The sequence below is a fragment of the Mus pahari genome, chromosome 2 (genome assembly GCF_900095145.1).
Source record: "Mus pahari chromosome 2, PAHARI_EIJ_v1.1, whole genome shotgun sequence".
Classification (NCBI taxonomy): Eukaryota; Metazoa; Chordata; class Mammalia; order Rodentia; family Muridae; genus Mus; species Mus pahari.
The window spans coordinates 47,989,257-48,005,319 of NC_034591.1; the positions used below are offsets into that span (position 1 = coordinate 47,989,257).

At 41.7% G+C, this 16,063-nt stretch overlaps 1 protein-coding gene across 1 annotated transcript in view; it reads left to right on the forward strand.

Annotated features, from left to right (window-relative positions):
• Positions 1–16,063, forward strand: part of Snd1 (staphylococcal nuclease and tudor domain containing 1) — a 405,547-nt gene that overhangs the window by 15,554 nt on the left and 373,930 nt on the right. Inside the window, exon 2 of the mRNA XM_021191040.2 lies at positions 11,237–11,386. Coding sequence (XP_021046699.1) covers positions 11,237–11,386 — 150 coding nt within the window. The remainder of the gene's footprint in view (positions 1–11,236; positions 11,387–16,063) is intronic.

Below are 16,063 nucleotides of genomic sequence, written 5' to 3' on the forward strand. Positions count from 1 at the left end.
TTCAATTATTTATTATATGTAAGTACACTGTAGCTGTCTTCAGACACTCCAGAAGAGGGCGTCAGATCTAGCTACCGATGGTTGTGAGCCACCATGTGGTTGCTGGGGTTTGAACTCAGGACCTTTGGAAGATCAGCCAGTGCTCTTAACCACTGAGCCATCTCACCAGCCCCGCAGCCTCATTCTTTTGCATTTTATGTATTTAAAAGAACACCCAGTAGATGACTGCCCTATGGAGAAAAGGGGATCTTCCTAGAACTCAGGTCTTCCCTGGGGCCATAATGTTGAGCAGTGTATCAGGGAAGGTTTGACTTTTCTGATATCTTTATTTCATTTGGAAGAACATGGGGCAGTGAGTGGTTCAAAGTTAAAGAGATGGGACGTGGAAGGGCTCTGTCGTTTGTACCTCGTGACTGGAAGGAAGCTGTGTGTCTAGAGCTGGATAGCAGTGGCCGAGGGGTCAGCTGTTACGCAGCCACCCGTGAGCGCTAAGGTTATATGCTGCTTTTGGAATGTTTGCCATGTTACTGTACCATTATGTGGTTATGTCTTGCTAGGGAGGTCAGTATTATAACGTTGACCACTGATGATTTTTCTCCCACAGTAGCCTGCATAGGACCATTGGTGTTATGAAAGCTAGCCATCAGGGAGGAAGGTCTTAGGTCCAAGTCCAGGTCAGGGTTCAAGTTTTCAGCTTGATTTCTCTCTGTCCTATAGCCAAAGTATATCCAAGAGCATGATCTGGGGGTTCTGACGCCCCTTTATCTCATAGGGAGTTATCCAATGCTGGGCACTAAAATTTGAATTTAGTGCCCTATGTCTTCTGGGAGAAACACTGTCCATCGACACAGGGGTACCTGCTTTCAACTCAAGTGTGTATGTGGGCACTTTTCACTGGCCCAGCAAAATAAAATACATCCTTAGTTTTGATTAACCTACTTCTTAATTTTTTTCTCTTTATTTACATTTTTTAGACACAGTCTCATCAGGGTCCCAGACTGGCCTGGAATTCCCTATGTAGCCAAGGAGGACTTTGAACTTCTTATCTTCCTGCCTATACCTTCTGAGTGCTGGGATTTCAGGTGCCACCCACAAAGTGAACCCAGGGTGCAAAGGCAGCACATTCCCAGTTCTTGTATGTTTATATTGAGTTCTTAGGTTGGTGTTTTTGTTTTTAAAGCCTGGGTCTCACTATGAAGAATCTCTGTGTAGACTAGGCTGCCCTTGAACTCATAGAGATCCACCTGCCTCTGCCTCCTGAGGGCTGGGAATAAAGGTGTGTGCCACTTAGCCCAGTTTAACATTTTAAATGTGATTTTTAACTTTGTATTTTGGAATATTTTCCAGCTGTTGAGAATGGTTGGAAGAATAGTGCATTCAACTCCTGTGTCCTCGTTACCTAGATAGTTTGTCTGACTTATTCTCTTTGTAATAATCGCAAACAAGCATTATTCATAGTATTTATGTTCAGTGGAGTTGCAAATACAGAGTTCCTGCATACTGAACAATTTCTGTGAAAGACAATATAAAGTTAGGTCCCTTTGGGACCTGTGAACCCATATTCAAGTTTTTATAATCTTATTCAACATGTACTTTTTGTTAAAAACATCTTAAAAATATTATTTTACTTTTAGTTAATGCGTATGTGTATGTGTGGTGGTAGGATGTGCACATGAGTGCAGCTGTCTGTGCAGGTCAGAAGAAGGCATTAGGTCATCTGGAGCTGCAGTTACAGGCTATTGTGAGCCACCTGATGTGGGTGCTGAAAATTAAGCTCAGGTTTCTTAGATACTGAGCCATCTCTCTAGCCCTAAAGGCATCCTATATAATGTCTACTGTTGATTGCTTGATATTGAACTTATAGCCAGCCACATTATACTTTGTGTCCAAATGAAGCTTATTTAACATATGCAGTTTTCTCTGTAAGGTATTTATTTCACAATGGCTTTCTTGCACTTAGAAATACTAAACAGTATATAAAGAATATACTTCAGGGGTATTTTAAACAGTGAAATGAACAAAGAGCGCAAATATATAAAAAAAACATGGCACTAAGTAGACCATGGAAAAAACACTTGCTGTCAGGGCTCAAACAAGAAAAGGCCAAGCATTGTTTTTGAGGACCTCTGCTGTGAATGCTGGAACTAGGAGCTCAGTTTTGCTAATCTGCATCCCTGTGAGTAAACACATGTGCTGACAACTATTGATTTGTGAGTTACAGACAAGTTATAAATGCAGAATTCACAGTTACTGATTTCTCTATAATTGTAATGAGTGTCTTCTGGGTTGTGCTGGGGATAGAACCCAAGGCTTCATGCGTGTTAGGTGAGCACCCAACGACGCGTTAATACTTGGAGTTGTTAACTCTAAATATCAGGGTACTTTTTCCGATGACCGTAGAATAGCCATTGAAACCAGAAATTAACATAGATATAAAACCAGTTCCGTCACATATTCCTTAGATTTTGCTGTTTGCCTTAATCGTACCCTTTTGTGGGTACATGACTTCATCCAAGATTATATCTTTGACATGTTCTTTGAATTAGGGATAATTCTCTATTTTTTCCCTTTGGCAACCCTGACAGTTACTAAAAAGGTTTTGTTTTTGTTTATTGTTTTTTTGTTTGTTTCTTTGTTTTATTAGAATTCCTCTCAGCATAGGTTTATCTTGCTTCCTTAAGGTTAAATTAAGTTTATCTTTGACCAGAATATCACAAAATGCATTGTATCAGAGTCACACTGTTGGTAATTTCATTGTTGCTAATGCTGATGATCTGGCTCCTTGGTTACAGTGGTCAGGCTTCTCTAATGTATTTTAGCCAATAAGATCTTCATGTAATAGCTAGTAGTGTCTTATTTAATAAACATGCAGTTAGTACTTCGGTAAGATATTTTGAGATTATACAAATACCTGTTCTTTATCTCATTCGTCCACCACGCTAAGCACCCCTTTGATTCTTACAATTTTAATTACTTTTTAAAAGAACATATTTTTCTGTGCATGTGTAAGGGCTCTTCCGTGTGCCAGTATGTGGAGGTCAGAGGACAGCTTGAGGTGGTCAGTTTTCTTCTTCTGCCACTGAGGGCGTCAGGCTTGGTGGTGAGCACCTTCCCCTGATAAGCCACCTCACCAGCCCCACCTTTAAGGGTTCTGGCTTGAGTCTGTTATTGCTGTGATGGTTCCCAAATAACAATTTTCTAATTTTACCATCGATCACTCTAAAGCTTTCTTCCACAATTGTTCATTCATTTGTTCAATGGATTATAGTCTACTATTAGTATTTTGATTTTGTCTTTTTAAAGATTAATTGTCTGCCTGTCTGTCTTGTGCATTGGTGTTTTGCCTACATGTATGTGTGCGAAGGTGTTGGATTATCCAGAACTGGAGTTCAAGAGAGTTGTGAGCTGCATGTGGGTGCTGGGGATTGAACTCCAGGTCCTTTGGAAGAGCAGCCAGTGCTCTAAACTGCTGCAGCATCTCTCCAGTCCTTATTATTTTAATTTTCAAGTTGTTCCAAGTTTGACCCATAATAATACCCTCTAGCAGGCTACTTTATCATTTTGATAAAGTATATCACCATTGTTCTTTGAACACTATTTATTTGTTTTTTGTTGTTTTGTTTTGTTTTTGTTTTTGTTTTTGAGACAGGGTTTCTTTGTATTGCCTTGGCTGTCCTGGAACTCACTCTAGACCAGGCTGGCCTTGGACTCAGAAATCCACCTGCCTCTGCCTCCCAAGTGCTGGGATTAAAGGTGTGCACCCACCACTGCCCGGCTTATGAACACTTTTTATAAAAGTTTTCTAACACAGCCACACATTCTTGGTCGAGACTGACTGTTCCCATACCCAAACCTAGAACCTCCAGTTTCTCAAGGAGCTCTTGTTCTTTTTAGCAGAGAGAAGTCTTTATAAGGCGACGTCTGGATATCAGGTTGTCATGCTTTCTTAGAGGGTGGAAGTAGGAAGTACATGTGTGACCTGCATGCCTTACTTTTGTTTCTCATCCCAACTCTTAACTTCCCTCTCCACCACTGAGAGAGAGACCTGGCTTTGCTCTCCTGCCTTTGTTTGCTCAGTCCCCATGTGACCAATTGCTTGCTCTCAACCTTTGCTTCCTCAGCTTCCAGTGACCTGTCAGCCAGCGTTGGGTGAGCTGTCAGCCCTGCCCGCCTGGGGACAGGTACACACATTCCCACCCCCTTCCCCTGCTTTGTTTTGCCTTATTTCTTGATGCAGAGTCTTGTCCATACAAAGTATGAGCAATGCCCTCCCATCAGTGACGTTTTTGTTTTTGTTTTTATTTTTTAACCCATTGGTAGTATAGGTGGTTTGGCAGGGGAAATGGTCACCCTTTAAACTGGCCAAAATCTGGGCAGAAAACTGGTATCTCCATTTTTTGGGTAGAAAGAAAGCTTTGCTTCTAGGCTTTCCTTTCCTTTGAAATATTTCCAACATTCTTTATAAAGTTTTTGGAAGGTTTCAACTGGGTTAATTTTTTTCCCCTCTAAATTGTGCCTTTGGTGTTTGTGTGTAACTTAAATAAAGTACTTAAAAACCTCTTTGGTGCTTTATTTACTGTTTAAAATAAAAAACAAAAAACAACCAACCAAACATTCATTTTTTTTTTTAATTTTCTCTTCAAAATGAATGTTTCTTCAGAAGACTTTTAAGTCTTCCAGATAGTTTGGTTTGATTTTTTTTCCCTATCATGATATTAAATGTAAGTTGTGAGCACTGCCAGACTATGTTCTGGCTCTTCAGAATTAAATTTTAGTGTATGTGGTCCTGTGGACATACTGCCGACTTTATATTGTCATTGTTCAGCAGCGTAGCATCCTTTTCTTAATCTTTGCTGCATACTCTGGTATGATGCTCTTAGCTTTCTGTGTATTTTGTTTCTCTAACACTTAAGGAAATTCTTTTTTCTTCATGTCAGAGGGTTGAAGAGTCCTGTAGTACTTTTCTGTACCTTTAATTAAGGCTAAGTACCTGACCCCAAGCATTTGATAGAATAGGGAAAATTCTATCTGTAATGGTATCTCTAGAGCTCGTAGTGAAAATTTTATGGGAGTTTGGTTTCTTTAAAAAAACATGGAAATACGAATATGTTTTTTGTTTTAATTCCAGGTGTGGGACATGGGCTGTTTGTCCTGCAGCAGCTGTGCTGTAGCAGGGGCATGCTTTTTGTCAGCTGTAGGTAGCCTCTGTGACTGAGTGTGTGACGCTTGGAATTCTGGGAACTTTTCAGAGGGTATATAAATGCTAGCACCCCAAGAGGTGGGGTGGGTAGTTGATCATTCAGGGGGATAAGTTGTGGTTTGTTAGTAGTCAAGCTCAAAGAATAAACAAAAGGAAAGATACTAGATTCAGGGATCACTGTCTCTCTCCTCACTATCCTTTCCCTATTTAGTGATAAAGAGTGTGAAATCAGAGGGAGGAAACAAGAAGGGAAAGCTAGATTCAAGGATCTCTCTCTCCCCTCTCTCCTTTCTCTCCTACCTAGTGGTGGGGTTGAAACTGGGGGTGGGGGTGGGGAGGGGATAAAATGTGGGAAAAAGAACTCACAAAGCAAGCTACAAGACTTCATTTACTTTTTTTGTTTGTTTGTTTATTTTTGAGACTGTATTTTAGTTTCAACATTTCCCCCTTCCATATATACTCTGCCTTGCTCTCCTTCAAATCCATGGCCTCATTTTCCATCAACTGTTATTTCATGTATTTGTGTATACATATATATTTCTAAATATAACTTGCCACATTTATATAATGTCACACCCATGTATGTTTTCGGGACTGACTGGCACTGATGACCATTGATAGGCTCTTCCCTAGGGAGGGCCACCTCTTTTGCTCCTAGCTTTACCCAGTTGCTTGTAGTTCTTTGTGTAGGGTTGAGGCCTCCAGAGCTTTTCTCTGTGCAGTTGGCATGTTTGTTGGTGTTCTCCTTGCTCAACTCACTGTGGGGTGGTCATGTTGGTGAGTATAGCTTCTGATGTTATTAAACACAGTCTTCACAGAAAACTCCCTGATCCTTCTGCTTTTCAGTCTTTCTACCCCTCTTCCACAATGTTCTCTAAGCTTTTGGTGTGGGATCGTTTTGTAGATGTAATCATGTGACTGGGCTTCATCTACTTTTCTTCTTCCTTTGGGAGGCCACATAACCATTGTCCTGAGATGTTGTTGTTTGACAACTGGAATGGATTTCTTTACTGTGCATGGGTCTACTCCATACTTGTTTTTCTTCCTGATTTCGTCTGTCTTTTTGTTAATCTTAATCTCTTGAATCTGTGGCAATAAGTAGAGCCTTGACTCTGGGGCATGTTCTGTAGACAGCCCTGCATGAGTTCCTTCCTTGTTCAGGGGCTTCCCAGTATTTCTTTCCACATGTCACTGGTGTTGGCTCATGGTTCTTACAAATGCAGTATTTGGGGTTTATTAGAAAGCATGCTGGGCTCCATCATCTCTCAGTGCTTCATCTCTTCTTCATCTGTAAAACAGAATACGGTAGAGAAGAGCAATTTATGGTCCTTTGCCATTTCCTGAGCTATATAATAGGTTTAGGCTGTTTGTGTATTGTTGTTGTTATTCTTGCCAGCCCATAATTAATAGCAGATATCGTTAATACTGCAGATTGGGCTGGGATAAGAACAGATTTGTTTTTGCTCTTGATTATAGATCAGAGTTAAAGGCTAGATTTGATACTGGCTTTTGCACAATTTTATTTTATGGGTGGTGGTGGTGTGTGTATTTAGTAAATGTTGATTTGGAGCAGCCAGCTCATGGGGACTTACTTGATGTTTCTAATGATTTGGTCTGTGACACCAACTCTGCTGGCCATACTTCTTCCTGTGGTTTTTAGGCTGCAGTCACTATAGCTGTCTGTCTCCAGAGTCTTTAGCTGTAAAATAAAAGAATTGCTCTCTTTTTCAGACTTCTCTTCAGTTATCCTGAGATTTACAAGCTGAGACCCCGTGTCAGGGGATGGCTGTGGAGTGAGCATCCTTAGAGCAACAGCAGCACCATGAAGCCCTGAGTTTTGAACTCATTGTTTTTGGATGGTGGGCCCTTTAATTTAGGCTTGGCTCTTGTATTCAGAAGAAGTGAGAGGAGACAAAATCAGGAAGATTTGGGTACATTGAAAATTTCCCAACTTAGTTTCTCTGTAGTTGTTTTTGTATTCTGTTTCATAGGATGTTTTGGGATCTTAAACAGTTTTGAGCTATATGCATTAAACTATTGCACACTCTGTTCTCCCTCCCTCTCTTCCTCTCCCATTCCCTTCCTGCCGTCACTTCTTACATTGTTGGGGTTTGAATTTAGTGCCTACCAGCTGAACTATATCCCCAGCCTTGTTTTTATGGTCTTGCTAAGTGGTTATTGAAACAATGCTTCCAGTTGTGACTTAATTCCTGCCTGCCTTTGTGGTTTGGTGTCCTAGCTAAGAAGTGATCATTAATAGAAAGTTATGTAGATTTACCTGTATGTTTTATTCCCTGTTTTAAGTTTGACTTCTGTTTTCATGTCTGTGATGCCTTTTGAATTCCTCTTGTTGATAGTCTGAGGTAGAGATCAGACTTCTTTCTTCTGTGTGTGCCGGTGTAGACGCACTCCTTGTGGAAGCTCTCCTCTCTCTGCATTGTGTTATCTAGGCGTCTTTGTTCAAAACCCACTGGTTAAAGGTGTGGATGTGGTGGAGGCCCTGATTTATTTCTCTTCAGTTGCCTGTCCTCCTTTATATTGGTCCTTCTGTTGTCATTTTTGCCCATGTCACATGCCCTTTTTATCTTAAGTGGCAGAAATGTCCATTAAGCTGGTCCTCTCCACATAGCCAGTAAGATGCCTTTCTTGGGCCAAGATGATTTTGCTTTTGAGTTGGGGAAAAATACTGGTCAGTATTTATACTTGAGTTTTCTGTACGATCACACTGATATGACTGGTGAGGGTATACTTTTGTGTGTAGTTTTCTGTCTTGTGATGGCAGTGGTCTGGATGTTCAAGAGTTAAGTGTACCAAATTATCAGAGTCTAGTGAAGATTTAATGTCATACATACTCTGTTGCTGGGCAACATTTTAGTGGCTCTCTGTACAGTCTTTCACTGTAGGTAAATTTTGCAGTAAACCTGTAAGTGGATTTGAACAGTTTGAATCCCCGTTTTTCTTTTCAGTGCTTTGGTTCAGCCCCTGTGGCTGGCTGACTTGTGCCTTGAAGCCAGATCCTTTGAATCCCACCACATCTCTCTGCAACCTGTATAGGCAGAGCTGAGAAATGTCAAATTCATAACCTCAGTCAAACTGACTCATTGTGACAGCTGGCTTCACAATCTTCCTGTTGTAGCAGGTAGTCCTGAGACCATTCTTTTAGAATCTGTCATTTTATTATTTTAATTGGATAAAGCGGTAACCATATGACTTGTTTTCTATGCCCTATAAATTAGCAATTAAGGATAATTACTGTATTCATGAAAGTTTGTAACATGAATCAGTCAGTGGAGCTTTGGTAGTTCAATTACCCATGACAGTTTCTTCACAGTCTTTATTCTTTTGAAATTAAAAATATGATAAATACTCTGTTTTCCTTGCATATGTTGTTTACTGTTTGTCTCCTCACTTGAGCATCAGCTCCCCAGGAGCAGAAACTTTTGTCTCTTTTATTCCCCTGAAATATGCGACTTGTCTAGAACAGGGTCCTACACATTCTTGGTATTTAATCAGTATTGATGAAAAGTGAATCAATCAATCAATCAATTAATCAATGAATTAACTTTGAAAAACCCAATGCCAATGTTTATTATAAAAACTGGCTTGATGCCGTATGAAGTAGCAGTCTGCTCTATAAGACCTTCCTTGTGTTTTTCCGTGTTTTACATAGATGTTTTAAGCATATCCATCTTGGTTTTATTGGGTAGAAAACCTTTAATAAGGGAAGCCCTTTAGAATATTTTTTACTGAAGAAGAACTTGAGTAAAAACTGTTGACAAGGCAGGTGGAGGGAATTATCAGTTCTTGGAAAAGGAGTTGTAGATAAGTGCAAAGGAGGGTATAGTGGTCTATTGAATGAATTCAGATCCTATAAATAGGAGGGACACTAGTCTTTCTTATCAGAGAGGTTTCATTCTTCTACAGTGTCCTGAAGACAGTGTTTTTCTACCGCTCCTTCAGCGTCACTAGCAAATGCGGGAGAGACCATTTCAGAAGAAAGCTGTATCCATGCCAGTCTTTTCTGACTGGAGGAATAGGAAGAAAGCAGTGCCTGCCACAGTGAATCGGCCTTTAGGAGGTTGGATGGTGACCATGCCTTCAATTAGAATACTTAGTAATAAAGAATACAGAGAGCATCTTAAGGGGATTGACAGGGCTGGAGAGGTAGGTGGTTTAGTCATTGAAGTGCGTGCTGTACAAGCATGAGGCCTGAGTTTGATCCCTCGTACCCATGTAAAAAAGCCGGAGCTGGGCAGGAGGAGACAGGCAGATGGATTCTTACAGCTCTTGGTTAGGGAATCCAGTGCAATCAATGAACTCCAGGTTTTGTGAGAGATCCTGCTTCAAAAAATAAAGTGGAGAGTGATAGAAAAAGAAAGAAGCTCATGTTGACCTCTGGCCTCTACACAATGATGGCTCAGTGGTTAAGAGTGCTTCCTGCTCTTGCAAAGGACCCAAGATCAATTCCTGGTGGCTTATAATTGTAATCTCAGCTCTAGCGGATTCATTGATGCTTTCTTGCTTCTGTGGGTGCCAGTACATAAACATACATACACGCACATACTCACATACAGACACAAAGACACATGAATTAAAAGTAAAGTCTAAAAAGGGAGAAAGGATAAAATGAAGAGCATATCTTGAAACAGGATTGAAAAGACAAGTTTCTATTGCTGTGAAGAGATACTGTGACCACAGCAGTGTTTATAAAGGAAAACATAATTGGGCCTGGCTTACAGTTCAGAGGTTTAGTCCATTATCATGGAGGGAAGCATGGTGCGCAGGCAGACATGGTGCTGGAGAAGGAGCTGAGAAGTCTACATTGCATCAGCAGGCAGCTGGAAGAGAGAGTGACACTGGGCTTGACTTCAGCTTTTGAATGAAACCTCAAAGCCCATCCCCCAGTGACACTCTTCTTCCAACAAGGCCACACCTAATAGTGCTACTCCCTATGGGCCTATAGCTGGCATTGCCATTCCAACCACCACTTTTGGGACCTGTACTTCTGGCAGTGGGCTAGCCATTGGATAGTGGCAGTGTGCTAGCCTTTGGCCTCACAGTTATTTTACTCTTATTTTCTCACTCCTGATACTTTTTCATAATTGAAAGCATTAGTTGAGATGGAAAATGCTATTGGGTGTGTAGAAGCATCCTCCCTTTATCCTTCAGAGTGAGCTTCCCTTACAAGGATCTAGTGCGAGCAGTGGTCTCCACTGACAGAACCCTGCAGCCTTTCACACTAACCTTTCAGTGACTGTTGTTGGTTTGTTGTTTGAGTTGAGAACCCTTCAGAGTGAGTGAGCCCACCTCTGTGAGAGTGGCCTCACAAAGCAGAGGCAGTTTGAGTAGCTTGCATTTTTATAGCATTCCTCTTTGCCTCTTCTCAAAATCTTTCCTTTTATGGCCCTTCACATATTGGAACATTAATGCCTCTGAGCTGCAGAGCCCTTTTCACAGTTGCAGATAGGTTCCGTTCTGACTGCTTTGCCAGGACTGGAGAGAAGGGGACTTCAGTGTTTAGGATATGGGCTTTTAGAGCACAGTGGTGGTGGATTTCTCATTTGATGGTTGCACACACTTTGGTGGCCCCTGTGCCTGGCCCTGATTATGTAGAAGTTCTTTCTTTAACTTTCTCTTTCTTTAAATGTTCATAGTTTGCCTCGTTCCAGAATGGGGAATGTGGAGATATTAACTTGTTAAGAATTGAAAAGAACAGTGTTGGTGCATGCTGGGATAAAATTACAAAGATTATTAACCTCTGTCTCATACGTCTTTTTTCTATTTTTTGTTTAATTCCTACTTATATTTTGGAGTCACATCATTTTTGAATCTGGCCCAAGGCTCTTTGTAGGTATTTCTCTTATAAAACTCAAGTGTAATTCATCATTACACAGGTATTTGAGGGCCTCTGACTTGCAGAGTACTGTTCTGGATGTTGGGTATTCATTAGCATATGACTTACCTTATAGAGATACTATTTCCAGGCCACTAATTCTTTCTCTCTCTTTCTCTCTTTTTAATGACCCATGTGTGTAGGTCCTCTCTGGATGCGCCATCATTGTCCGAGGGCAGCCCCGGGGTGGTCCTCCTCCTGAGAGGCAAATCAACCTCAGCAACATTCGAGCTGGAAATCTTGCCCGTCGGGCAGCTGCCACACAACCAGATGGGAAAGATACCCCGGATGAGGTAAGTGATTTTCCAGGGCTTTCTATGGCTGTGGACGTAGTTGACATCCTGTTCTCCTCATTGATGAAGAAATTTTGATGTGTTCTTTTTTTTTTTTTTTTTTCTTTCCCATTTATGCTGAGTACTTTGTCATGATGATTGGATCTATCTTGGGTAGCTTATTACATCTGTCATTATACATACATTGCCTGTATGAGTTTCTTTTCAATTTTCTTTGAGTAATTCAAAGGAAGAAAGATTTTATGTAAGTCAGAACTCAAGGTCACACACCATGGCGAGGAAGTCAAGGCAGGAGGGAGGAATGGTGAAGCATCTGATCACATCATAATAACCAGGCGGCCGAATGTGATGGGTGCCTGTATCCAGTTCTCTTCATGCTCCTATACACCGTAGGCTTTTGGCCCAGGGAGTGGTGCCTTGTACAGTGGGGCAGTTCCTATCTCAGTTAATCAAAGCAAGATAGCCCCTCACAGACATGCCCAGAAGCTTAGTTCACAGCTGACTCTCTGTCTCATGATTGGCTACTCTTCAGAGTCAACTCTCTGAATCAACTCTTGAAAAGAATCATATAGTAGCTAATTGCAGTCACAATCTCAGTCCTTTTGTGTAGACTTCACTCACTCTTGGGAAATGATAGCTTTGAAGTCACATTAGTCGAACATTTTCATAAACAGTAGCCTTCTGTCAATGCTAGTGCTAGCTTTTTGTTAGAGATACCTGTATCCCCAAAGCTAGCTGAATTGATGAAACTGAAGTTTTATGTAAATAGGAGGTGGGTTTGGTTTGTTTTTCTTTTGGTGTGCTACTGGGACTTGAATGTAGGGTCTCATACATGCTAGGCAAGCACTCTACTACCGAGCAGTATCTAGTTCCCTCCTCTCCACTCCTGAACCCCTATCTTTTATTGGTGAGGTCTCATGTAGCCTAAGCTTCATACTTGTATAGCAGGGATGGGATGACTTTCAATTTCTGATCCTCCTGCCTCTGCCTCCTGAGTTTTGGAATTATAGGAATGTTGCCATCAAGCCTGGTTTGTATGGTACTGTGATTGAACCCAGGGTTTCATGTGTGGTAGACAAATACTCCACGACCCAGCTCTAAACATGAGGGTTTTTAGTTTTTTTTTTTTTAACATGAGTTTTTATTACTATTTTTATTAGACATTTGTGTGTATGTGTGTGCGTGCATGCATGTGTTGTGTGTGTGCTCATGTACTGTGTATGCATTGGTTCATGTGTGAAATTAAGAGGACAGTCTGGGAGTCAATTCTTTCCTACCATGTGGACTCATGAGTCAGGTTTAGTGGCAAGCACCTTTAGCAGCTAAGCCTTCTTCTTAGCTCTAAACAATTTCTTAGCTCAAAATCAGTTTCTAGGCAGCTTGTAGCTTGTCCTTGTGTTATTCTCTGAGAGGCTACGTCTGAGTCTCTCTCATCACCTCCTCTCTACCTCCTACACCCCAGCTTTTAATACCTGCTGTGTGGCTTTGCAACATGTGAATTTCCACTGCCTGTGTCCATCCCAGTTGGTGTGGTTTAGGCTTCTTGGTCTCTACATTTGGAAATGTTGGTGCTTGATTCTCCTTTAGCTGTGTGTGCATCGCTGGTCAGAAACAGGTTTTCTGGGCTCCTAATTATTAGTTTTCTGCTCCAATTTGGTATCTTTGGGTAGATTAGTAATTGGCTGGTCTCTGCTTTTCCCTTTCAAGGAGATGAAGAAAAAGCAAGAGCTTACCAGCTTTTATTTAAGGAAAGCATTTAGTTCTTTTCATCTTTAATAGTATTTTTTTAAAATAAGGCAATAGTGGAACAGCATTATAGATAATGAAGATGGAGAAAAATCACCCATAAGTATTCTATCAGCAGTAGTTGGATAGATTTTAGAGATAATGACTAAATAATTTAAAATCAGTTCTTTCTCATTGGTCCTCCATCACTAACTACAAGTGTTAAGACTAATGTAGTGTCTATATCTACCTCTGGATTGCTCAATGAGGATTAAATAAGGAAACATGGAGTGCTTAGCGCTTTACAAAGTACTTAATAAATGTTTGGTAATCACTACTCTGTTAGATCAAGTACTGAAGATTAAACCTATTTCAGCATTCTTCAAACATTGAGTACGCATCAAATGGGTAAAGCAACATTTGAAGCATTTCTTTTCCTTTGGCCGTGTGTCGTGGAACAACTTGATTGCTCCTGAGAAGTAATGAGCTGCCTCTTTTAGAGGTCATCAAGCTCTTCCCCTCAGAATGAACAAGCAGCAGTGTAGCCTCTAAGGAAGAAGACTGTGTTTTGCTTTCCTTTCTGCAGATGAGCATCTGTGGCTGTTGTGCTTCTCTGAGCTGTTGTCACTGTGTCCAGTGACTCATGAGGCAGGAATGATAGCATGTAAGGTGCCTGGCACTCCTTGTACATAAGTTTGCAGTTTTGTGCTTTACTTTCTCTGGAACAGTTTGGCAGCATCAGGCTCCATCTATTACCTCTTAAGTTCTCCATGAGATGGAGTCAGTTTCTCTCAGACCCCTGGTAACTCTTCTGCAGTACTGGCCGCATTGAGACCACATGCTCCGATTTCTCCTTTTCTCTCATACTTCCTCCAGGGGTTTCAGATCCCTACTCTCCTCCCTCTGGACAGGGTCCAGAATATTCTGTAACTGTAGCTGCCTCAGAACTCCCTATGTAGACCCGGTTGGCCTCACTGCCTCTGCTGGAGTTCTGGGGTAAAGGTGGGTGCCATCACACCCCTAGATTTTTTTGGAGCATAATTTACATACTCTTGCTCATTGTTATTCTCAGACACTAGTGGTTCTTATTATTGTGACAAACTGAATGCCTGAACCTAGATCATAAGTCCATTGTGCTGTGACTTCTATTCTCTTCCTAATTATGAGGGAAACTTATTTTACTTCTTTATTATCTTTCATAATACAAATACTCTCAACATCTCATTTTTACCCCACACCCCCAACTCCTCAAATTCCTGGTCTTTTATTCTTTTTGGGGGGTTTTCGAGACAGGGTTTCTCTGTATGTCCCTGGCTGTCCTGGAACTCACTCTGTAGACCAGGCTGGCCCCGAACTCAGAAATCCACCTGCCTCTGCCTCCTGAGTGCTGGCCACCATGCCTGGCGGTCTTTAGTTATTATTGTCACACACACACACACACACACACACACACACACACACACACACACACACACACCACTTACAAATATAGCCTGCTGAATTGTCTTTCTCACAGGCCACTAGATTCTCCTCTGCCTTTGCTCTTGCTCATTTTGCTTTCCCCATCAGGAGTGCTGCCCCACCAGTGTGACCTGGTGACTACCCACTGGACACAACCCCTGACATTTCCTTCCCTAGTCCCATCTTTGTGCCGTTTGAGCATTCACAGCAGTTTATTTGAGTTGTTTGTGTCTACTGGATTGTGAACTGTTCACAGAAAGGGGCACCTTTTCTCTTATCTCTGTGTCCTTGTGTCTGCTCAGCACCCGACTCAAAGCAGGCATACAGTGGATATCCACTTGAGCAGATGAGAGAGGAAACCCAGTGGTTCTTTGGGGACTGGTGCATTGCACATTGAGGCACCAGCTTCCAGGTTTTCCTTTGAGAATGTTGTCCACTTTTTTTTTTCGTCAAGAAAGAAGAATCTAGAAGAGTCAAGAAAAATCAAGAATGTCATTATTCATTTGCTTTTCTTTGTGTCATGGCCCTAAATATCATTCATATGATTGATTATTCTTTTCCTTCCCTCCTGGTGTCTTCTTTCAGTGCTAGTCAGCTTTCTCCTAAGTCCTGTGGAAATGAAAGCAGGGCCCCTGTGTGTCCCCAGCCATCACTGCCCTGTGTGCCAGGATAATCCCCAGCGTTGCCTAGCTACCCCAGGCAGCCTAGATACAGCATTGATGGACAGGCACTGTGTTGGTTATAGATTTATTTCCCACAGAGTAATTGAGCCTGTTGTGTGTGAAGTTCTGTGCTGGTTTCAGGAGAAACTCAGAAATGAATGTCACAGTCCTACTCTGACTGTGGCTTTTGAGGGTTGAGTTGGTAGGGAATAGTGGTGGAGCAGGTATCCAGGTGCTACAGTGGGATGATGAGAGGAGAGGGGGAGACAAGGCCTGAACATGGGCCAGGTACCAAAGTCTCTAGCTTTCCAGGAACACTGTTCTGGGGTTAATCTTGTCTCAGTAGTTTTAGGAGTCTGTTCTAAAAAAGACTGGAATTAAAAATCCTATTTTATGATTTTAGACATCATGACTCTGGGTCTGAGCAGTGAAAGCAGGCTGTTCCCTATCTGCTATTGGGTACCTTAAAGAGAAGAAGTTATTCAAATCTCAACTACTCAAGGGCACTTGTTTCTTATATGGAACTCTGGAATGTCTTATGACTGTTCTTCCTCCTAGCCTGTTGTGACATTTGACCAGTACTTGGAGCAAGTTTCCTTGTATTTGCCTCTTGCGGTTCCAGCAGCTGTCCTGGGACAAACCATCTTCCTGGCTATCCTGTGTGGATGGACACAGGCCTTTCTTTCCCAGAGTGCTCTTGCCCTTGGAAGGCGTGGCAGTCAGACTCCAACCTGTTCAGCTCATGAGTTTTCTCTCTCTCTCTCTCTCTCTCTCTCTCTCTCTCTCTCTCTCTCTCTCTCTCTCTCTCTCTCTCTCTCTCTCTCTCTCT